Below are 25,271 nucleotides of genomic sequence, written 5' to 3' on the forward strand. Positions count from 1 at the left end.
ATCTAACCTGGTGCTAAGATTTTGTTTCATAATTAACATATGCAAGAACTCTTCCAGTATACACCCAACATCAATCAAGCATTATGTCCTTAAAAAAGGAGACACGGCTACATTTAGAAGAACATGGCACTGTGTTTTGCATCCCTAGTGATCCAGTCTTATGAACTAATATTTTTTAAACACATCTCATGCAGTTCCTTGGAAATTTGCTTATATCTTGATAAATATTAATGCATGACCATTCTGTCCATCATAATTCAGAAACACATTACAATTTTAATGGTAAATCCCGTCCAAGGCAACTTTATGTAAGATTTCAAGTAGTAAGTATAAAGAAACCAATAATTAATTTTGAATCGAAGAGACACCAGGGCACAATACACTATTTTTTAAGAAATGCAAACATTTGTGCAATCAAAACCAGAGTTCTGATCTCCAGCCTAAAGCAACCGGACATGAATTAACTTTGAAATGAATTTAAACTTGTGTTTACTTATCAATTTGATTCTGTACTGTTAAGAGGATATCTCTCAACAGTTTAGCATAAGATTAGTAAATTTGCCACAAAATTAATCCTTAGAATTAGGAAAATCACCACCAGAGGATTGATTCAAAGATTTTGTCTGTACTTTCTGTCAGCCATGTAGATGATAAACAAAGTTTGACGTAGGTAGCAAGGAGATACGAAAGGTTTTATGGGCTTAATAGTGAATAAATCGCCATGTACAAATGAGTTGTATCCCGGGCTGCTCGAAAAGATGAGGAACGCTAATCTGAAGAAAGGTGGTAGGCATAAACCAGGGAATTACAGACCAGTGACTCTCACAATAGTGGCAGGGAAATCATAAGAGAAATTACCTTCTCAAACTCTTAGACATCAAGACCATCTTTGACAGAGTGTGGCATCAAGGAGCTCTAGCAAAACAGAAACCAATGGTATTAGGGAGCAAACTCTCAATTGGCTTACGGGAAGATGATTGTGGTTGTTGCAGGTCAGTCATCTAAGCTTCGGAACATTTCACTATACAGAGTTTCCCCAGGCTTTGTGTCATCCGCAAACTTACTAATCAGGCCACCTGCATTCTCCTCCAAATTACTTAATATATATTACAAACAACAGGGGTCCCAGCACTGATCCCTGCAGAACTCCACTGGTCACAGATCTGTCAGAAAAACATCCTTTCACCATTGCTCTCTTTCTTCTATGATTACGCCAGTTCTGTATCCATCTTACCAGCTCACTGTGGATCCCATATGACTTCACCTTTGCATTGGGCTGCAATGAAGAACCTTGTCAAAGGCCTTTCTAAAACCCATACAGGCAACATCTACTGTCCTACCCTCAATCAACTTTGTCACTTCCTCAGAAGACTCAACGAGGATTGAGAGACAGGATCTTCCTTGCGCAAAGTCACACTGCCTAACACTAATAAGTCTATTTTTTTAAAAATGAGAGAGTGAATCCTATCCCACGAATCACATCTAATAATTTCCCTACCCTAGACGGAAGGCTCACTGGCCTGTAATTGTCCGGATTATCCATGTTCCCCTTAAATAAAGGAAGGATGCTGGCTATTCTCCAGTCTCCGGGACTTCTGTGTGACTAAACAGGATATGAAGATTTTGTACAAATGCCTCAAATTTCCTCATCTGCTTCCGTCAGCATTCTGGGATAGATCCCAGATAGCAAAGTGTGGGGCTGGATGAACACAGCAGGCCAAGCAGCATCTTAGGAGCACAAAAGCTGACATTTCGGGCCTAGACCCTTCATCAGAACTTCCCTCTTGCTCCTTATATACATTTAAAACACTGTGGGATTTTTTTATTTCATGGCCCCTTTTAGTCCTTCTAATTACTTGTCCAAGTTCCATTCTGTCTTTGTATTCTTCTGGGCTCTATTTGTCTTCTGTTCTCTAAATCTTACATATGCTTCCTTTTAATCTTTTTTGACTGAGCTCTCAATGTCTCTTGCCATCCAAGGTTCCCAAATCTGGCCCTCCATATCCTTTATTTTCATTGGAACATGCTGGCCCTTAACTCTAATCAACTGGCCTTTAAAAGATTCCCATATGCCAATGTGGACTTATCCTCAGAGATCTGCCCCCCCCGCCCATCTCCAAAACTCAGTTCCTGCCTAATATTGTGGTAGTTAGCCTTCCCCCAGTTTAGTACTTTCACCTAAGGACTACTCTTGTCCTTATCCACAAGTAACTTAAAACTTACACAATTATGATCACGGTTCTCAAAATGGTCTCCCCACTGAAACTGTGATTATCTGGCCAGGTTTGTTTTCCAATACCAGGCTGAGTATGGCCCATCCCCTAGTTGGACTATTTACATATTGTTTCCAAAAACCATCTGAGACACACTAAACAAATTCCAAACCCATCCAAGACCCTGACACTGAGTGATTCAGAGTTAATATCGAGGCAGTTAAAATCATCCACCACAACCCCTTGGTGCTTTGACATTTTTCTGTAATCTGTCCACATAACTATTCCTCTATTACACACTAGCTATCGAGGGGGCCCATCAAAGTGATTGCATCCTTCCTATTCCTGAGCTCCAGCCATACAGCCTCACTGGATGAGCCCTGCAAGGAGTCCTCCCTCAGTACAGCCGTGATATTCTCCCTCCTCAATATCGCAACTCCCCTACCTCTTTTACACCTCCCTCTGATACATCAAAACCCTGTTAAGCTGCCACTCTATAACATCACAACTATACGTATTACTCCAAGCTCTCAGTTCACTTACTGGTCACACATCTTGCATTAAAACAAATACACTTCAGACTGCCAGTGATGCTGTGTTCAGTAACTTCTCCGTCTCCTTCCTCATAATCATATTGGCCTTTTTCTTTCACCTGTCCTCAGTCATTTTATGGTTCACCTACTGCTCTTGTTCATGCTCCCCTGCCACAGTCGTTTAAAGCCTCCTGAGTGGACGAGCAAACCTCCCTGCCAGGATCTTGGAGCCCCTTCAGTTAAGGTGCAACCCATCCTTCATACACAGGTCCCACCTGCCCTGGAAGACATTCCACTGATCCCACATACATGAAGGCCACCCTCTTCTTACACTAGCTGTTAAACTATGCATTTAACTGTACTTTGTTCTGATTCCTAGCCTACTGGCATATGGTACTGGAAGTAATTCTGACCCCACAGGTCCTGCTTTTCAACTTCCTACCTTACTCCCTCAAATACCTTCGCAGGGCCTTATCTTCCTGCCTATGTTATTAACAATATGAGCCCCCAACTTCTGAGTACTCACCCATCCCCTTGAGAATATCCTGTACTGGCTCAGAGGCATCCTTGACCCTGTGACCAGGAAGGTAACACCATCTTGGAGGCTCACCACAGAAACACCATCTCAGCTCCTGACTACAGAATCCGCAGTCATTACTGCTCACCTATACTTTCAGCCTCTCTGCTGTACAACATTGCCAATTGTGGCGCTACTGATCTGGTTCTGCAGCTACTTTCTCCTGAGGGGCCACACACACCCGCTCCCCATAACAGGTGTCCAAAACAGCATACCTTTTTGAGGGGGAATTGGCCAGACAGGACTCCTGCACAGCCTGTCCATGTTTACTTGCCTTCCTGGTTGTCACTAAACTCTTTTCTGTCTCAGTGGTCCTTACTGGTGGTGTGATTTGGCTCATTAACCATGCTATCTACAACATTCTCAGCCTCATGAATGCCCCTTAATGAGTCCTTCTGCAGCTCCAAACGCTTCATGTGGCAAATCAGGAGCTGCAGCTGAACACACTTCCTGCATACATCATCGTCATGAACAGTGGAAATGTCCCTGAGTTCCCACATATTCTAAGAAGAGCACTACATGGGGCTTAGTGTTCCTTCCATTTCAAATCCTATCAACTAAATCAACCTCATCAACTACAGACAATAATTCAGGGACTGCCTAGCTACTCATCATCAAACTCAGGTAGCTGTCTCCCGCTCTCTAGCGGATCCTGGCAGATTACAACTCCACAAAGCACATACATTCTCTCTCTACAGGCACTCCTCAAATCCGCTTCCTGAGCATCCATGCCCATGCTGTGACATTGCCTCCGGATCTCCACCCCTAGAATCAGCTCCAGTTTGCTCCAACTAGGATTTAGGATTGAGATCAGAGATGCTGTAAAAAGGACGATGACTGCCCCATTAAAATGTTCCTGTTTTGTGCATAGTCAACGAAAATATTTTAACTGTGACTTCATCAGCTTCCAGAAGATGTTTAGTTGATGGCATTTTTAAAAATACACATACATATATCAGTTACTTTGAAAAGGTATTTTATTGCTAAATTTTGCTTGTTGTCCTCCTGCCAATGTAATTTCTGCAGTGGACATAGTAGGAACTGCCAATGCTGGAGAATCTGGAGATAACAAGGTGTAGAGCTGGATGAACACAGCAGGCCAAGCAACATCAGAGAAGCAGGAAAGGTGATGTTTTGTGTCAAGACCAGTCTTCAGAATTCTATGTCTTTATTTTTGGAAATTACAGTCGCTTTTTGTGTTCTGTCAGTTTAACTGAGATTTAGTAGTCAGAATATTAAAAAAAAAATCTTTTAATTCTGCTCCTTTGACAGTCAAAGTACCTTGTACATCTATCAATACACAGTGTTTGTGTTATACATGACTGCATGACCTAATAAAATGAGTCAGTGTGAATGCAAATAGATTCCCAAGAACTAAAAGGTCACCTTCCAAAATTAAGTAATCTTCAAAAAAGTTCCAAGGACGGATCTCAAAAAAACATTAAAATATTTCACTCACTGACCATTTCTTATGGAAACCACACACTAGCCTATCTTGGAACCACTGTTGCTGGGTCCAGCTCCTTGAACTCCCTTTCTAACAGCACTGTGGGTGAACTGACACCACATGGTCTATAGCTGAAGAGGGCAGCTAGCTCAACAGGGTCATTCTGCAGACAATAAAAGGATGAGCACTGAATATTTGCATTGCCAGAGACACACATCCCACAAATACATAAAAACAAAATGTTCAAATTTTCTTTCACATAAACATGTTCACTGTGCCACAAGTTAAGCACTGTGGCAAAGTTACAACATCCTTACTGAATAAACCTCTCACCATTCTGAATAAGCTCACCCGTTTACTGATTGTAGATGGAGCAAGATTGGAGATTTAATTATCATTCAACAGAAAGAACTGAAATAAATTACAACAGTTTTTCCCTAATCCTCCTGGATCGTTAAATGTAGATTGTTCTTACAGAAGCCTCATTTTTAATATTATTGGAGCACTTCAGTTTTGAACAACTGTGAAAAAAATGATTTATTTCAAGCTTTTATGGAAATATTGGGAGTGATTTCTTTAAAAGGATTGTTGAAGGTTTACTGTGAATATTGGAGACTTGCTTTAAAAATAAACAAGATATCTCAGAATTCTAGAGACTGGTGATAACCACATCTTTTACTGGTGGACCCATGAGATCGTAGACATGCTCACTGAGCCAGTGGGTTTGATTTAAGACATTTCAGCACCCTGCCAGGTCACATTGTCAGCGTGCCTCCGGTGAAGCATTGGTATTCCGTCCTGCTTGTTATTTATATGCCTCAACTTGCTGGGGTGATTAGTATTACTTCCGGTTTTGTTTGTCAATATCCCTTACCTAAAACCAATAAAACCGGGGTAATATACAAAATACCATACAAGGACTGTGAAAAACATTGCACAGGCCAAACCGGAAGAAAGTTGACAATACGGATACATGAAGATCAACTAGCCACCAAGAGACACAACCAATTCTCACTTGTCTCACAACACTTGGACAATGAAGGACACAAAATCGCCTGGCACAACAAATCCATAATTACACATAACAAACACAGAAAGGTTAGGGAATTCCGAGAGGCCTTGTATTCCAATCAGAACTCCATCAACGAATGCACCAAATTAGACCCTGTGCACAAACCAATGACAAACAGAACTGGAAGTAATACTAACCACCCCTGCCAACCGAGGCATATAAATAACAAGTGGGACGGAACGACAATGTTTCACTGGAGGCACACTGACAACGTTACATAGCAGGGTGACAAAACATTTGCATCCAAACCCACCCGCTCGGCGAGCAATGTATCCAACCTCATCCACAACCCAAGCTACAATCTGGTGAACCCATGCTGCAGTACTGTCCATCTGGAGCAAAATGACTGTGAGGAAGGGCTACCCAACTGATCTGTCCAACATCTAAGAAGGAAATCCACCTGTTGAGTTCAGCGTGAAAACTAGGTGAACTTCTTCATCTTCTATTTCTTGAGCTAGCTGCATTTGCCAAGACTCCAGCGACAACAATGTACGATGAGTGACTTTACCACATTTGTCAGATAGCAGTTTTCAGAAATATTTACACCTTACCCTTTATGCCTTACAAAACAACCCTAAATGGCCAGTGTTTGTTTAAAATGAATGTTAAAGTGACCCCTGTTCAAGGAATTCCTCCCTCCCTTCCACAACACTTATTTCAGGGTGATGTGTGTACATGTTATTTATTGGGCAATTTGGACAGACATTTATACGTCCCAAGTTACCACTGTGTACATTACCCAGTTATTGGATTTTCATTGAAGTAGTTTTGTTTTGATAACAAACCATTAATTGTGTTTACTTAGAAGCCCAGCTGGCAGCTATTTTTTTTATTAAAATCTGATACAGATAATGTATTGAATTAGCCATCTTTGTAACAGAGGAAAAGTCATTATGTTATCACCTGCCGAGTGATGTGAGTAGAGCAATTGTGCACTTCAGCTTCAGTCATTATACAGTGCAAATCATTTTCCTCAAGTTACACCTCCACTGAAATCACAGTTTCTCACACTCAGGTTGTGGAAGCTGCTACTATTAATTTAGAGGCATTTTCATCCTTTTGAGAGGTCATATGCCCTAGAGGGATATCTTGACAAATGTTCATCAAATATCAAATCATAGAAAGCAAGGAAAATTTCAGAAACCAATATGGAGAAAAGGAAGTGGTGATAAATGAGGCAATGGGATTTTGGCATTTATTGCTAAAGGAAAAAATAAGTTTATAAGTAAGGCAGTGCTGCTCCAACTGTATGAGGCATTAGCAAGACAGCACCTGGGAGTATAGCATACAATTCTGGTAGTCTTACTTGAGGAGAGATATTTGCATTGAAGGCAGTTCAGAGGTCATTCACTACATTGATTCCAGACAGGAGGGGTTTGTCTTGAGCGAAATTGGATAGTTTAGGCATACACTCTCTGGACTTCTGAAAAATGAAAGGAAATATGATTGAGGTCTGCAAGATACTAATGGGGGTTGACAAAGTAGACGTAGAGTGGATGTTTCCTCACATGGGGCAAGTGGATCAAGCGGTCATAATTTTAAGATAAGGAGTGGCAGATTTAAAACAGGGAAGAGGAGAAATTGCTTCTGACAGTTGTAAATCTGTGAAATACATTCCTCCAAAGCGTGCTGAATGCCAGGATATTGAATGGATTTGAGACAGACTTCTAATTGGTAACAGTTTGAAGGATAATGGGGAATGTCAGGAGGTGAAATCAGCAATGATCATATGTCAACTGGCAAAGCAGGCTCAAGGAGCCAAACAGCCTCCTCCTATTGCTTCAACTTCTGTTCTTAACACACTGAAAGTTTTCAGGAAGGAATTAGATATAGTCTTTATGGCTAAAGATATTGTGGATATGGGGAGAAAGTGGGAAGAGGTACTGAATAGGATGCCCTGCCATTTTTCACGTTGACTGGCACAGCTAGCTCAAAGGACCAAATGGCCTATTCCTTGCTTTGTTTTCTCTGTTGCGATGAAATGCATTATATCTCTGCATCTCAGCAGTGGCATGGTAGCTGAGTTTTTCATTAAATGGATCTGCTTTATGCAATAACTCTTACAACCAATTACAGATAAGATTTATTTGCAAGGTTCAGCCAAGGCTGTAACCACTAAAAACCATACATCAGAATACCAAATGAAGGAGAAAAAATAACAAACAGTAGTGGGGTAAGATAAATCTTTAATAAAAATGCTTAACAGCTAAAAATGTTGATAATTGTGGGAAAAGCCACAAAATAAAACAGGCAAGTTAGAGAAACATACAGCCTTTTTGTGATGAGCATTCCAAAACAGTCAAGATTTCATATTAGAAAGTGAATAATTTACCTTTAGTCCCAAAAATTTTTTTTCCCCCCATTATAAAAAACTTGAAATGAAAAGAACTTGTGGACTGACTATGCGAACAGTTGAATGTTGCAAGTTATTTTAAAATCACAAATCTAACACCTGAAACTTGGGGTATCCAAACCAGATGTTCCTGTATTATATTTTGTTAAATATTCAACACAAAACTCTCCATCGAAAATGATTATTTAACCAAAGTGTCAAAACGTCAAAAACATTTGCTTCCTGAAAACAAAAGGTACTTTATAATACTTTCTTTGGGTGGTGTATCTGGAATTGACAACTGACACAAAAGGATACTAAAGTCAGACAAATGTGAGTAACCCAGGGCGATTTTCAGAGTACTACGTCAGAAAGTGTTCCTTCCAATACCAGGTGCATCAAAATAATTTTTAGGACATGGGCATCAGTACATACCAACCCTAAGTTGACCTTGAAGACAGTGGTGCAGAGTCTTTGTGAACCACTGTATACCAGATCTTGATGGTATTCACACAATGCTCTCAGGTGGGAACGAGACTGCAACAATGCATAAATCAGATGGTGTGACCTGCAGAGCGTTTTTTCCAGGTATTTGTTGGCCTGTTGGTCCAATTAGTTGAAATCTGGGGCTGTTGCTGAAAATGCTTTAGAAACTTGTTCTGTATCCAATAGACATAATACATGGCAGCCAAGGCATATCAGTGTTGGCACAATTAGATGTTCAAGCTAACAGTGTTTGTTTTTTGAAGCAAAAGCTCATGGAATTCATCCACTTTAAAGTCACTTCCTGCATGGAAGGCTGTTTTGTAATTCACTCATGGGAGTTGCTGGCTGCCCAGCATTTATTACTCGTCCATAATTCTGGTCATAGAGCACAGAGACAGGCCCTTCAGTCCAAATCAAATATGCCGACCAGGTTTCCTCAACTGAACTAGTCCCATTTGCTCGCATTAGTCCATTTCCATCTAAAACATTTCCTATCCTTGTACTAGTTCAGATGCTCTTTAAATGTTGTAATTGTACTCACCTCTGCCACTTCCTCTGGCAGCTCTTTCCACATACACACCACCGTTTGTCTGAAAAGCTGCCACTCAATTCCTCTTTACATCTTTTCTTTCTCAGCTTAAACCAATGCCTTTTAGTTGTGGACTCCCCTACCTGGGGAAAAGACTTTGGCCGTTCAGCCTACCCAGGCCTTACAACTTGAACCTTTCAATCTTGGTAACATCCTCGTAAATTGTTTTTGTACCCTTTCCAGTTTAATGATATCCTTCCCATCGCAGGGCAAACAGAATTGTACAAAGTAGTTCAAATGTAGTCTTACAACTGTCTAGTACAGTCTTAACATGACAGCCCAACTCCTGTACCCAATACTCTGACTGATGAAGGCAAGGATACCAAAGGCGGTCGTCACCTCCCTGTCTACTTGTGTTGCCACTCTCAAGGAACTGTGCACATGCACCCTTAGATCTCTGATGAAAGGTGGTGATGAGCTGCTTTCTTGAACTGCTGTAGTCCATGTACTTTTGGCTGACCCACAGCACCATTAGGGATGGACTTTCAGAATTTTGAGCCAGCAATAGTGAGGGAGTGGTGATGTTTCCACGTCAGGATGTTCAGGGTTTTGGAGAGCAACTTGCAGATGGTGGTACTCCCATTTACCTGCTGCCTTGGTCCTTCCAGATGGAAGTGGTCAAAGGTTTGGAAGATGCTGCTTAAAGATCTTTGGTGAATTTCTGTAGGGCATCATATAGATAATACACACTGCTGCTACTACTGAGCATTTACAGTGGAGGAAGCGTAATGCTCATAGATGTAGTGCCAATAAAGCAGATTGCTTTAAATCGAAGAATGTTGAGCTTGAGGGTTGTTACAGCTGCATCCATCTCAACTAATGGAAAGCATTCCATCACAATTTTGACTTGTGTTTTGTAGAGGTAGATGGGCTATGGGGAGTCAGGAAAGGATTTACTTGCTGCAGCATTCCTAGCCTCTGACCTGCTCTTGTAGAGCCTGTGTTTATGAGGAAAGTCAACTCAGCTTCTGGTCAATACTAACTCCCAGGATGTTGGTAATGGGCAAATACAATGATGGTGACACTATCGAATAAAAGGGGCAGTGGTTAGATCATCTCTTATTGGAGGTGGTCATTAACTGGCATTTGTTATACAAATGTTACTTAACATTTGATATGCCCAAATCAGGAGATTGCCCAGATTTTATCTGACTTCTCAAACATTAGCGATGAGACACAGCATTCATGCTTTTCTGACAATGTTAACTTCACAACTTTAATAACTTCATGAATTGAAAGAAGCAACAATAACTCTTCCTGGAATAAACTGTTTCTCGAGATGGAAAAAGACAAAGAAAGTTGTTACACAGAAACTGAAAGCAATTAGCCATACTTTGGTAAGACTACGTAAACAAAACCGCTTTGAAGCCTGCGTGATAAACTGCAGGCTTTATTGCTGCAAAGGACAACTGATTGCCCTGCAGAAAAATTTAAGGGGTTAATCAAAGGAAAAGCTGGGTTTTGAACAGTTAACCCCAAATGTAACAAAGGAACAGGGGAGCTACTGCAGATAAGGCGACAAGCTACAGAGTAGAAGTCTCCAAAAGAATAATCAATGTTGGAGATGAAAAAAAAATCTACTGAAACATCAATAAGGTCACACCACAAATTTGAAAAAGAGAAAATTGTACAAGAATCCAGCACCAGAACTTCAAAGAACAATACAACAAAAGGCTCAAACCCTGGATACTTGCAGATATAGATCTGTTCAAGGAACACTGGCAAAGTTCCATCATTAACTTGGCTATTACCCGATTGTGAGGCTTAACTTGCTTACTTGAGGGTTCTTATTTTGGTTGTTACATGCAATAAATTTTGAATCTACATTTCACTACTTGATTGTTTGAGAGATTTCTTCACAAGTAGCTGAATTAAAAAGGTAACTTGTGGCGATTTACCCACAACACTACAGATACAATATGGCCTTATCTTGTCCAATGGTAGGCTATTTGTAAAAACTCTAATAACTATTTATGCCATTAATTATGCAACTGGGATATGATGCTTTCAAAGACAGCTATGAGGCTTATCAAAGATTTTGCATTCACAGATAGCACATAGAAAACTTTTGAATAATGTCAAAAAAGGTTGTGGGGTAAAACTAGGTCAGAATCATGTTATCTAGAGAACATGGGATAAAAGAAAACCATTCTGGCTATATACTATGATCTTTATCAGCAGGAAGCTCTTCTGCCTACTGGAAACTAATTCATACTGTTGTTCTTCTTGTTCGGACTTTTTTTTTACATGATTACACAGGCATCGTGGTCGTTTTCTCCCATAGAAGAGCAAATGCATCAGTTCATGGGGATTTCTCTCACTTTTGGTTAGTAGTAGATACTGAAAAGCTCTTTGCTCTTGCTGGGGAAATCTAGATCAAGGTAGAGTAAAACAGTTTCAAGATAATAGCCTATCATTTTGGGTTCGGATGAGGAGAAATTTCCTCATTCAAAGAGACTGTGAATGTCTCATCCTTAATGACACTTTTGGTTTCTCAGGATATTAAGGATGAAAATTGGAATAGGCACTTACGCGGAGCTCAAGTCATCATCATACCTAACGGCACAGCAGGCTCAACAGGCTGTAGCGTCTTTTCCTGCTTCAATTTCATATGTAGATTTAAATCAACAACTATAAATCTTGCATTCAGGTGTTAAACCACTTTATTGCATCACAGGTAACAAGATGTAATACAATAAATAACTCAATGCCTAATATGAAAATTATAAAAGAAAGCTATAAGTTGGATGGTTCATTTTAGGGGAGAGTTAAAAAATAGTCAGTGAGAGATTGAAAATTTAACAATTTGTCAATCAAGTATCTGTATCTGCTCTGGTTCTTGCTAAATGTAGTTTAATGTCATCTAAGAGGAAATTGCAGATGATCAATGCCAAGATTCTTTGTAAAGCCTTTCACAAGGATTTTGCTTCTAACATTTTAAAAATTGCACTGAGCACAGCAATAGTCATTTCCTCCTGCCATACTTTTGGAATCTATACTTATTCCATCATATTGAGGAACAGTTTCACCATCCACTAGGGTCTCTTGGGGTTGATGTGAAAACGATTCCATAGAAAAAAAACCATCACTGCCAGCTGGCTAGCTTTACTTTCTTCCTGAAGATCAACTCTCCCCCTCACACAGACTATTTATTGCACAGAAAAGGGTATACAGGAAACAAAAAAAAAACAACTTTGGTTGTAACAATAGATTTATCTATAAGATGCACTGCAGAAATTCACCAAAGACCCTTAGCACCTTCCAGAACCACGACTACTGGAAGGACAAAGGCAGCAAGTACGTGGGAACCTCACCACCTGCAAGTTTGTCAAGCCATTCATCATACTGACCTGGAAATACATTGCCATTCCTTCATTGTCATTAGATCAAAATCCTGGAATTCTCCATCTAAAGGGTTGGTGGATCAAAGTACAACATTGTATCATAGCAGTTCAAGAAAGCAGCTCCACCACCAGCTTCTCAGGAGCAACTAGGAATGGACAATAAACATGACATCCGAGATACACATATAAATTTTTTAAAAGTGGCTTTTAGCGCAAAAAAAATGGCTTTTTAAACACTTGGCATGTGTTCTTCATAGGTCTTCTCCGCTGGTTGCATCAGATTCCTTACTTTCACACAAGTCTTGCTCCCAATGGTACTCAAGGAGCCATTAGGTTGTCTTCAGCCATTCTGTTTGCCTTTAAATATGCGTTAATACACTCATACACGGAATCCAACTTTCTGCTTCTTTGTTAAACAGTTCCATCAGTTAAAATTGGCCTGCCATTTTGTTTTCCCACCACTCGAGTCTAGGTCAGTAGTTCCTCTCAGCCCGTGCCCCTTTGGTGAGCTCTTCACGACGATTTCAGTATGCTCCCGGGTGATACACACCTTTTCAGCCATTGGTTGCAGCTCAAATCCCCTCATAAGCACTGTTCTCAGCTCACTTGCCGCTGAGTGCCCTTCTACCAGTGCCAACTACAGCCAGAGTCCCTTCACAACTGTTTCCCTTGACATCTTATGTTTTCCAACAAGTCTACCATACCACCTCCTCAACCCCACATCATTTTCAAAGTCTAAGATAATGTTTGATCTCCTCTCTTCCTTTTGAAAACAGCAGTAGCACACAGTTAGTGGGCCTGACTCAGCTTTGTCACCAGTTATCATGCTTGGGTATAATAAAAATTATAAAAGAACACAAGGTAGGCCTGCAGAAACTTGAACCAGGAATAGTTTTTGTGTCTTTACAGTTACACAACCAGTCCTAAACTGCCCCCTCAAGTTCCCCACAGTCACCCTACCCACTCAGCGGCAGCACATACACCTTAATTATATACATAATGGCTAGACATTAACTTCAGTTTAAAGCCAAACAGTGTTCAGCAAGTGTTGACAAGTTGTTTTCAAATAGTAAAATGCACTTTAGCAATCCTGCACAGGGAAATGCATTATAAATTTCAGCAAAAATGAATTCCAGTTAAGTTTCACAACCTCCAGCTGATTTTGGAGTCTGAAGTTGGAATGTTTTGTGGATAAGCCAGTTGGAACATGGAAATTAAAAGTCTGAATGCAAGGACTCCCAACCAAGCCACTGAAAAATTCTAGAATTTCCTGAAGAATTTGTTTACTCTAAAGCACAAATGTTGAAAATACATCCAAATTATCCAAGCGCAGAATGTTGAGGTACAAGTTTCAGAACTGATGCTCAAAGAAACCAAAAGACACCATAGATGTACTTATGCAGTTTAAAAATCAGCCACAACAAAACACAACCAGTTTAGTTACCAAAGTAGGTAACAGGCCAGTTTCAAATTATTTGCCCACATAGGACTCTCTAATCACAGGGTTGTGGCCTCCAGGATAAGTCAAAAAGGGAGAAAAATAAGCTACAGATCTACCTCTCTAGATTCCACAAGAAAGCCAAACCTGCCAAATAAAGAGTAATAACTGAAGATCGCAAATTCCCTAATCCAGATGCTGCATAACATACTTAACTTACTTTTTAAAATTATGAAGTGTGCCTTAAAATGATGCAGAGTCAGACTGGTTTAGTGATCTGCACCAGGGTTTCTCTAACATTCAAGCTGTAGTCTGCTACTAATGCAGATCAGTTAGCAACCCACATCTTCTGGATGTTTTATTATCTAACTAAAACCTACATTTGGTGAATTTTATGTACAGAAACATCTGACTGCAGTTCCTGAAACTTTACTAAGGAAAACAGACTATATTCAAGAGACTGAATGAGGTGCCCAAAAAAATTGTTTCAATGAGATGATTTTGATCCAGAGGACTGACAGTTTTGTGATGACAGCGTACTTCAGATAAACATTTTTTCTGATGAAGGGTCTAGGCCTGAAACGTCAGCTTTTGTGCTCCTAAGACGCTGCTTGGCCTGCTGTATTCATCCAGCTCCACACCTTGTTATCTCATTCTCCAGCATCTGCAGTTCCCATTATCTCTGATGCAATTTGTATTCTTTTTGGTGAGGGATTCAAGCCGTTGGGTGTTCAATTACAAGTTCAAACAAACAAATTATAAATTACAGGAGCAGGGTAGAATTAAAGACAATGTTTCCATAAGTGATATAATCTCAATTTAAGGGCTAAAATTATTGTTTACAACTTTATTAAACTGGCAAATAAAAACACGCTTCTTTACTCAGGTAAATTTAGAATGTGGAACTCATGACCACATGAAATAGTGAAGGAAATAGCTTAAATGTTTTCAAAGCAAGTACAAAAAAGAACCTGAAAATCTGAGATGAGGAAAAAGGGGAACTTCTTATTTTGAGTATTAAAAGCTGCCTAAATTAGTTGGGTTTAGTGGCCTGTTTCTGTCCTGTTAGATTCCATATAACCTCACGGCACTTTTCACCAATTGTCAACTCTGTCTGTTTTGTTAAGAGCAATCAATTTTTTCAGTATTGTTGGTAAAAGTATTTAGATGATGTAACATTTTTGGAGGATGTTTCAAAGTACTTTGTAGCTAGTTAAATTACTTGAAGTGTGCCAACTGTCATAGTTGGATAAATGCAAGAGCCAAATTCTGTACAAGATTTCATTTAAAAACAAATTAACAAACTTTCAGTAGAGTTAGTTGAGGGGACTGTTGATGAGGACACTTGTTTTTGGGGGGGGGGGGGGGGGGGGCGGAATCTCTCTCTTTTGCATTTGATTTGTATCCTGGGATCTATTATGTCTATTTCAACAAAGTAAAAGCACTTGTCACATTTAGCAATGTAAATTTTGCTAAAAAAGCTTACCCATCCTCATTCACCCTTAGGTGAGTGGCTTGTTTGGTCATTTCAGAGGGCAGTTCAGAGTCAATCACACCATTGCAGATCTGGCGGCACATGTAGGTGAGAACAACTAAGGACTGCAAATTTCCTTCCCTGAATGAGATACCGAATTTTGCTGAATTTAAAGTTTCACCATCTGTCATGATGTGACTTGAACCCAGTTCCCAAGAACATTGAAAGGAATCCACTGACGTTACCAATATGCCATTTTACATTATTATGCATTGCTTATTTTCTGGTGGGTCCCAAGGCTGTTTAGAATGGAATCGTAATTTACAGCACATTGCAGGCTATTTAACCCATTATGCTCACATCCAATCTCTAAGAAGATCACACCTGTACCAATCTCCCACCCTTTTCCATTGGGCCCTTCAAATTATCCAATTCTCCTTTCAAGGTTTCAATTGAAACTGCTTCCAACATAGAGGCTGTGCAATCCAGATTCCAAATGCTTGCTGCATGATAAAAAGCTTTTCCTCTTGGCACCTCTTTTGCTTCTCATCTTAAACCTGTAATCTCTAGTTCTAAGCCCAACCAACAGTCATAGTCTCTCCCTATTAATCTGTCTAGATTCAAAAAAATCTCAATATTCTGTTTTCAACAACAGGCCTAGTTTCCCAAATCCATCCACGTAACTGAAATTCCTCAACCTTGGGACCATGCTCCTAAAGCTTTCCAGCTGTCTCTAAAAGTCCTTCGATACATCCTGCGTGTTGCTTAGGTTTCTCCACTATCCTACCTAGATCATCAATTCTGAGGCATGAAAAATCTGAATCTCTTCAATGCTGAGAAGCAATGACAGAGCATCCACAACCTTTTGGAGCAATAATTCCAAAGATGCACATACTTTGAGTGAAGAGAATTTTCTTCATCTCATTCTCTTTATCCTGATACTGTGGCCCTGCATTCAAGATTTAAGCTGGGGCAAACAGCCTCTTTTTTATTTCTTAGAAAGGAAAGCAAAACAATATTATTTGTTATTGTTCATAACCTTAGCATGACCCCTGTGCTTCAAGCAAAGCAAGTATTTTGATATGCAGTTAATCTAGTAATGAAGAGAAGTGTGATCGTGTCCTACCAGGGTGCAAACTAACAGCAGAAGAGATACATGAGCAGACAATCTATTCTGGAGACAACTTTGTGAACATAGCATAGATGAAACTTCAGATTACAGCTGTGTGTGAATAACGACTTCTCCAGAAGTGTCACACACCCTTCATACCAAGTGAAATGGTGAAGTAAATTAAAAGCTCAGCTGCAGATAGAACTAAGTATATCATTTGACTGGTTTGATGTTGCCAAAACAAAAAAAAATTAGATGAATGTATGAGCATTATTACAAACAGATAAATTCCAAAACAAAATCACTCCCTATTTTCACTACCAATTCGTGCTTCACATTTTTCTCTACTAAACACTGGAGGTAACTATTCCCAACTCCCTCACGCAACAATCTCTTACTTTTTAAAAGGACAGAAACAACACTCCAGTACCATCATATCACAAGTAGGATTTATTTCACACACACTTGGATGTGGGGGAAAACACTTTACAACGGAATTGTATTTGAAAGGATTATTCAAAGAGTAACAACTGGTGTACAAGAAAAACTGAAAGGTACAATCTCCTGTTCATAATGATGTGAAACCGGAGTTAGCAGTCTGGAAGTGGCTGATGGGCTAGCCTAGAAGTTGTGGGAAATCTATTTGCTTCAAAAGCAACAAAATATTTACTGCAGGGAGCAGATACAGGTTGTGGGCTGCCTTTTGAAAATAATATAGGCCAAGTTTCAGTTTGTTGATGTTATCAGAGGTGGAATGGAGCAGTGCTGACCTCTGACCTGACTGCTATTTCAAAATTGTGTGGTTGAAGCCATTGACATATCTCGGATTATTAAAACTTGCAATCCTTTATGCAATATCCTTGGCAACAAATGCCTTTGCAGTAGATGTAAAACAATAGATAACATTCCAGATCCACCAAAGATGGAGTGTAAATTGTCTGCATACATTGACTTTTAAAATGAAGGTTACTGCTACGTCCAGTCATATAATAGCTTTCCTTGTCGGGCTGTTTAATGGATTGCTGAAACTGTCATTAAATAAGTATCTAAACTAGGTCTTACTCTGTTCATGACATGCATGTGTGCATTAACATGAGATCCAAACAAGGAAAGTTAAAATGTAATGCAGAATAATGTAAACAAAAACTTTTCACAAAGAATACGGCACTTTGCGTAAAAAATCTAAGTGGGCTGTGGAACAGAAGCAAGTCAGTCTTTCAGCTCATCCAGCCTGCCCCGCCATTCAATACTAACATGGCTGAATAAATACTTCAATGTCTTTTACTTACCTCCTTCCCATAACCTTGTATGTCGTCAGTCAGAAATCTGTCAACGTCCACCTAAAACATATGTAAAGACGGAGTTGCCACAGCCCTCTGTGGTACAAAATTCCAAAGGTTCACAACCATCTGCGTAAAAAAAAAAATCTCAAGGACCCATGTGGTTTGGCCCTTATTTTTAAATTCTGTCCCAGGTCGTAGAGAAAACATCTGACCTGCGACTACCATGTCAATCCTTTTAAGTATCTCGTAAGCTTCAATTAGATCACCTCTCATATCGAAAATCTGTAGAGCGCAGACTCTGTTTACTCTTCAATGGACAGAAACTCCTGCAATCCCAGAAATACGGCTAGTAAACCTTTGTTGCGGTCCTATGGCAATATCATCTTTCCTGACATAAGGAGAGAAAAATGCTCACAGTACCCCAGAGTCTAACTCTTTTACAACTGAAGCAACAGTTCACTACTTCTGTACTCAAATCCTCATGAAATAAAATCTACATTCCATTAGACATCCTAATAGCCTTCAGACTTCCATCAGTAGATCAACACTCCACAACATAAGAACTATCTTGTAAAAAGGTTATTCCACCAAGGCAGATAATTTAAACTTTTCCACATTATAATTATCCGCCATGTTCTCGTCCATCCAAAGCCTGTCCAAGTTCTCTCGATGTCATTTTCCACCTTCCTCAAAACATACATTCACGCTTAGCTTCGCAGATGATCAAAGCTAAGAATATTAATTTTGGTCCCTATCTCCAAATCATTGATATATATTGTGAATAGCTGGGGCAAAAGTACTGGTCCTTACAGTATCCCATTAGTCACAGCCTACCAATTGAGGGGGAAAGCCAGCCAAGGATCTGAAACGAGATATGGAAGTGCACTTGTAGATTAGAGTAGATTCCCTACAGTATGGGAACAGGCCCTTCGGCCCAACTAGTCCACAATGCCCCTTGGAGCATCCCACACACCCCTGAACACTATGGGCAATTTAGCATGGCCGATCCACCTAGCCTGCACATCTTTGGACTGTGGGAGGAAACCAGTGCACCCGGAGGAAACCCATACAGGCACAGGGAGAACATGCAAACTCCACACAGACGGTTAACAGAGGCTGGAATCAAACCCGGGTCCCTGGTGCTGTGAGGCTGCAGTGCTAACCACTGAGCTACCGTGCCGTCCTAAATTATTACCGAAGGGAAGAGGTAATGCTATTTATCATTAACTAAATCAAAAAAAGTAATCTTACCTGATCTAAGCAGTTGACACGCACATTTTTACTGCCTAGCAATCTTCCAACCTCCTGAACATTTCCTGCAGCAATTAAAAAAAAACGAATTTAAGTTCCACTGCCCGATTAATTTTATTTATCAAGACGAATGAAAACTTCTGCATGCACATCCATAAGCTAAAACCACCGGTCATATTATGACTTCATCCTGCTATTGGGTGCACGGTAGTATCTCCACTAGTGAAGGATGTAATCAAAGTGTGACAAGTGTAAGCAGGAGTTCATAACAAAAATGTTCATTTGTCTAAAGTGGACACTTCTCCAGATCCTAAGATGCTGCTTGGCCTGCTGTGTTCATTCAGCTCCACACTTTATTAAATCATTACGGACACAGAAATGGAATTAGGCCATCTTGTACCTTAAATCTATTCTTCTGTTCAGGGCTATTCTGCAACCTAACCTCACATACACCAATAAGTTCTGAAAAAGGGTCACTGGACTTGAAACATTAACGTGGTTTTCTCTCCACAGATGCTGCCAGACCTGCTAAGTTTTTCCAGCACTTTATGTTTCAGGACTCCAGCATCTGCAGTTCTGTTTTATTTTCACGAACACTATATCGTTCTGTACAAGCGGTAAATCTTAAATTTAGAAAGAAGAATTTATCTAGTAGCAACTGGTATTTATGACAGAGATTCCAAAGTTTCCTAGGTGTTATGAACTGAGGAATGGTGAACAGATAGCAAAATTAGTAGGAATAAATGAGCTGGTAAGCTCCAAGAAGGGTAAATGCAAGGATCAATCGAGACATCAGTTAAGTACAATCAGTATCAATGACTCAAATGAAGGACCAAGTATACCTTATGCAAGTTTGTTGGCAACAGAAAGTGGGAAAGAAAGCAATCAGGAGGATATGAAGGAGCTGAAAGAAGGTTTATCAGTGATTACACTCCTTCTGTTATACTTGTGCTCAAAGTACAGAAATCTGAAATTACACACTTTTGACAGGAAAAAGTAGAAAAGCAGAATCTTAGAAAAAGGTTTCCCTTTGGTACAGGGCTTGAATATTGCTCAGAAGTGTTATTGCTCAGAAGTGGCACGTTGCTGAAATGTTTGGTTCTGCACTCCAGGACAACAAAGCATGCTGAATTTCAAATGAATAACAGCCTATTCTACAAGAGAAAAAGGTGCTAATTGTCAAGTTAACTGAGGTATTGTCACAAAGACTGTAGAACACTGCAGGCTCCCAAAGCTCTTGGGTACAAGAAGTGAGATTAGAAAATGTTTACATTCAGAGGCACCTGGGTGTCTTTCTAGCTCGATGACAGAATGTCAACATGCAGGTGCAGTAAACAGTTTGCAAAGAAATGGTGTCCTGTCAATCCTGGTTATCCATGAGAGATAGAAACATGCACTTGTCATGTATGCCACTTCCAATAACTATGAAGAACTACATGACGTTTACTCAGGCAGACCACGTCTCAAGAGGTGGTGATGGCCAAGCGGTATTATCACTGGTTGGTTTGTGGAGAAGCCCAGGTAATGTTCTAGAAACCCAGGTTCAAATTCTGCCGCAACAAATGGTGCAATTTGAACTCAAACTTAAATTAAGAGTCTAACAATGACCATCAAACTGTTGCCAATTGTCAGAAAAGACCTAGTTCACTAATGTCCTTTACGGAAGAAGCTGCCACCCTTATCTGTTCTGGTCTACATATGACTCCATATCCACAACATTGCCTCTGGGGAATGCATGTGTGACTGGAGGCCCATGTTCACTGGCCTACCACAGGGATCAATGGTGGGTCCCTTATTTGTTTGTGATATATAATATAAACAATGTAGGTGACAATGTGGTGTTGTGGGGGCACAGAAAAAAAAGAGGCAAATTTGTCAATCACAAAATAAAAGTTTGGCCAGGTGGCTGACAGTGAGGAGGACGTTCTTAAATTACCAGGGTCTATAAACAGATTGGTCAAATGGAAGACCAGCAACAGATGCAATTCAATCCTGAAAATAATGAGGTGACGTACTTTGGAAGAAGAAACAAGACAAGAGAGTTCTCAATAAATGGCACGATACTAGAAAACCCCAAGGAACATTGGGATCACAGGGTGCTTGTCCACAAATCCCTGACAAGTGACAGGGCAGTGACAGTTAAGGTAGGTAATGTGATACTTGCCTTCACCAGCCATGGCATAGGTTATAAGAGTAGGGAGCTGTAGAAAACTTTGATTAAGCCATACCTGGAGTGTTGTATGCTGTTCTGATCACTGCACTTTGGTAGAGATGTGACTGCACCTGGCGATTCACCAGAATGTTGGTTGGGATGGAACAGGTGATTGACGAAGAGAGGCCAGATAACATTGGGCTGTTTCCTTTGAAATAAAGAAAGTTGAGGGTACACCTGATAAAGGCGTATAAGATTACAACAGACATGGATAACGTGGATAGAAAGCAGTTATTCCCCTCAGTTACTGAGTCAATACCAAAAGGGGACATAACATTAAGGTGAGCTGCAGGAGGTTTAGAAGGGGGTTAAGGAAAAGTTTTTCCCCCCCACTCAGAGTGATGAGGATCCAGAATGCATCATCTGGGAGGGTATTTGAGGCAGGAAAACTCAACCCTTTTAAAGAGGACTTGGATGAGCACCTGTACCGTTATATTCTTCAAGGCCATAGGTGAGGTGTTGGCAAGTGAGACCAGCGTTGCTTTAGCGCAGACATGATAGGCCAAATGGTATGTTTTGTGCCACGTGTTTTTATGATTCTATAGCTGTGGATGTGCAGTCGTTGAATTTCAGTCAGGGATCAACACATTTTTGGATATGAAGACAATTAAATGATATGGATATAGGCAGAAAAACATAGTTCAACTGAAAAATCAGATAGTATTGAATAGTGGTTATTAGCCTGCCAAATCCCTATTTAATGGTGCTGTGGCAGTTCAATCACCAGAGGCCACAGTAAGTCAAAGGAAAGCTCACCATCTTCTCAACTAAATATGCAAAAAAAAAAATTCTTGACAAGTGACCATCAATCCTCTGCATCTTGCATATCCAGCCTGTTAAATACGACTAACTTGGAAAATTATAAATAATTAATTAATTATCAGGCCAGCTTGAAACCAAGGTGACCAAAGGGTTCCCACTTCCCTCATACGTAAGAAATTCATTTGGTATTTAGCTACGATAAGTTTTGGTCCTGAAAATACTAGAAATTCCCAGTTAGTAGCATGTAGCTGCCAAGATTGCATCAAACCATGAATATACAAACACATTTCTGAGGCTGGATTTGACAGTGTGGCACTAAGAAACCCCAGCATAACTGGAATCAATGGGAAATGCACAAAGGAAGATGGTTGTAGTTGTTGGAGGTCAGTCTTTTTTGCAGAAGTTGTTTAGGGGAGATTCCTAGGCCAAACATCTTCCACTGCCCCAAAGACCCTGCCTCCAACCTCAGATCAAAAACGGTCATGTTCAATAATGTCTACTATTTTGGACACCATTTGCTACTCCTCATATACTAAAGCTGTCCACATGCAAATTGAGCAAGACCTGGGTAATATCCAGATTTGGGCTGACAAGTGGCAAGTAGCATTGGTGCCACACATGTGCCAGGCAATGACCATCTTTGAATATCATGGGTCAATGGATATTACCATCATAAACAACTCTATTAATTTCCTTTCAGGATGAAGGCAGCAGGCAGAATGTTAATAATTGACCAGAAACTGAATTGGACTAGCCATATAAATGCTGCAACGTTGTAGGCACATTGGTCTGAGATTTGATTCTCGTGCTTTACACTAAAGGCCTAGGTTCAAGTCTCACCTTTTCCTGAGGTGTGTCCTAACATACCTTAACAGGTTGATCTGAAAGAAAACATGCATACGTTCTGTGGCTCCAAGAGCAGGTCATGGGTTCGGAATCCTGCAGCAAATAACTTGCATCCTGAATTCTTAAAGCCTATCCAGCATCGACAAAGCACGAGTCAGGAGTGTGACTAGGATAGTCTCCATTTGCCTTGCTGACACTCAAAGCATAACACTAGCCAGGACAAAGCTGCCCATTTGATTGGCACCATATCCACTCCTTCCACCATCAGTGCTCAATAGCATAATGTATCATCCACAAAATGCACCACAGAAATTCACTAAGGCTCCTTAGGCAACAAATCCATGATCACTACTATCTAAAAAAAGGTTAGGACAGCAAATACATGACAACATCACTTACAAGTTTTCTTCCAAACCAGTATTCACCTTAATTTAGAAATCGGTCTCTGGTTTCTTCAGTGTCGCTGAATCCCTAGACTTCACTCGCAAGCAGCACTATGGATGTACCAACTACGAAGTGACTGCAGCCGTTCAAGGACGTAGTTCACCACCACCTTTGTAAGGGATGGGCAATAAATGCTGACCCAGTCAGTGATGCCCACGTCCCATGAATGAAATAAAATCATAGACCATGTTCCTATTTGTTTATTGCACTGGGTTTGTTTTTGTATGACACAACAACAGACTCGACGAAAGCCTAAAAGCGACAAACGATCAACAAGTTTGCGCCCCTCCTCCTCCCACTCCCGCCCTTCCAAAGAAAAATGCGAAATCTACCAGGTAGCAATTACAAAAGACAAACGACAGACAAATGCAGGCAGCATGGTGCAGATAAACAGCCAACAACTACTCTAGGAGACGGCGGAGGCAATCCTTGAGAGCGGGGCAATAACTCGCCATAATAACCGACACACACGCTCAATTCAATCTCAACGTTGTTGTCGGTAGAAAGCGCTCGAATGTCAAACGCTGCCATGTGAACTGCTCATCCTGATTGCCGGGGCCTCACTAATCAGGGATCGCCGATTCTTCCTAACTGCCCCCTAAAACATTCACCTAATCAGTGAGCGAGCTATAATAACGTGCGTCACTGATTCTCTAAATCCCCCCCACCACCCTCTCTCCCCCCCACCAAAAAAAAACCCGTGCTCGTGCACCCCCGAACCGTTAACGACCGAGAGCACTCTTTCTCTCCGAAAAAGAGCAACCTCTTGCCCCCATCAACCCCTCTGACATCACCTTCAGAAATGACTTTTAGTAATTCACTCTCCTCCGCCGTCACGTCTCCTTTCTTGGGAGGAGCCATACTTCTACTTCGATGGCTCGCTGTCTGAAAGGGAGGGATATAAATCACCCCACACTCCCCTCGTCACAAGCCACTCTGAGCACTACCGCTCCAAACCAAAATGCCCGCAACTGGAGCAAACCTACTGCCTGGAGAGGGTTCTGTGATTGTGTCAACTAGTCACCGAGGTCAACTTTCACTAACAGACAGAAGTTTCAGTGCACTTCAGAAATAGAAAAGATTGAAGTACGTAACTTAATCCTCACAGACCAGAATACGTAACACCGTCAGACGTTTTCTTTTGTTTTGGTACTCATCCTCCCCTCTTTGACGAGGTGGTAGCGCCTGAAGTGTGTCGCCTCTCCACCAGCAGCCCCGCCCTCCCAGTGTTCCGCGCATGTGCAGTGGATCTGAGCAGGCTGCATTGTTCAGAGTGCTCTGGAACGTTGAGCCGGCCGGTTGGAACTCAGAGTAACAATCAATTCGAACGCTCGCTTGGACTGTGTCCCCAGTACAGAGTAGGGTAAGAGGAGCAACTGCAGCTGATCCGAGCAGGTGAAGTATGGGCATTAAGGAGGAGCGGGGCTTGGGGTGGTGGAGTAGAGAGAAAAGGACAGCCTCTGTATTCGGAACTTCACGATGGGGAGGGGGTTGTGGGAGGCGTTTTTTGTAATCAAAGCCATAAGTAATGTTCATAGGCTGTGTAGTTTCCAAAAAAAAGTAGTGAAAAGGTTAGAACTAATCTTCTCTTAAAACATCGCCGAGGACAGAAAATTTGTGCTTCGGAAAGCTTTTGAATTATTGGTTGAGTTATACAAAATGGCTTAAGTTATATTGAGAAGAGGCTATACTATGCAATCTTTAAATTTTGGTGCTAGATTAACTAGGACTAGGAGCGTTAACAGAACAGGTAAACAGATACCAAAATGTATTTCATTGTTTGGTAATTGAACAAATTGTTCTTGACATTGTTTGTATTTCAAAGATAATATCTCGCTGATTTCATGTACCTGTAAT

At 40.7% G+C, this 25,271-nt stretch overlaps 2 protein-coding genes across 5 annotated transcripts in view; one reads left to right on the plus strand and one right to left on the minus strand.

Annotated features, from left to right (window-relative positions):
* Positions 1–24,382, minus strand: part of ankmy2a (ankyrin repeat and MYND domain containing 2a) — a 45,380-nt gene extending 20,998 nt beyond the window's left edge. The window contains exons 1-3 of one of the 4 annotated variants that reach the window (XM_059654528.1): positions 24,209–24,236; positions 19,151–19,215; positions 859–915 (exon numbers count right to left, since the gene is read on the minus strand). Coding sequence is in view for 1 of the 4 variants with exons in the window: in XM_048550451.2 (XP_048406408.1) it covers positions 19,151–19,215; positions 24,209–24,275 (132 nt within the window). In the remaining 3 variants the exon portion in view is untranslated. Of the gene's footprint in view, positions 1–858; positions 916–19,150; positions 19,216–23,395; positions 23,692–24,208 lie in introns of those variants that run through there. The other 3 variants (XM_048550468.2, XM_048550451.2, XM_048550459.2) reach the window with 3 other exon arrangements.
* Positions 24,383–24,638: 256 nt separating this feature from the next.
* Positions 24,639–25,271, plus strand: part of LOC125461561 (eIF5-mimic protein 1) — a 52,680-nt gene continuing 52,047 nt past the window's right edge. Inside the window, exon 1 of the mRNA XM_048550485.2 lies at positions 24,639–24,809. The gene's annotated coding sequence lies outside the window, so the exon portion shown is untranslated. The remainder of the gene's footprint in view (positions 24,810–25,271) is intronic.

This window comes from Stegostoma tigrinum, chromosome 2 (assembly GCF_030684315.1).
Source record: "Stegostoma tigrinum isolate sSteTig4 chromosome 2, sSteTig4.hap1, whole genome shotgun sequence".
Taxonomy (NCBI): Eukaryota; Metazoa; Chordata; class Chondrichthyes; order Orectolobiformes; family Stegostomatidae; genus Stegostoma; species Stegostoma tigrinum.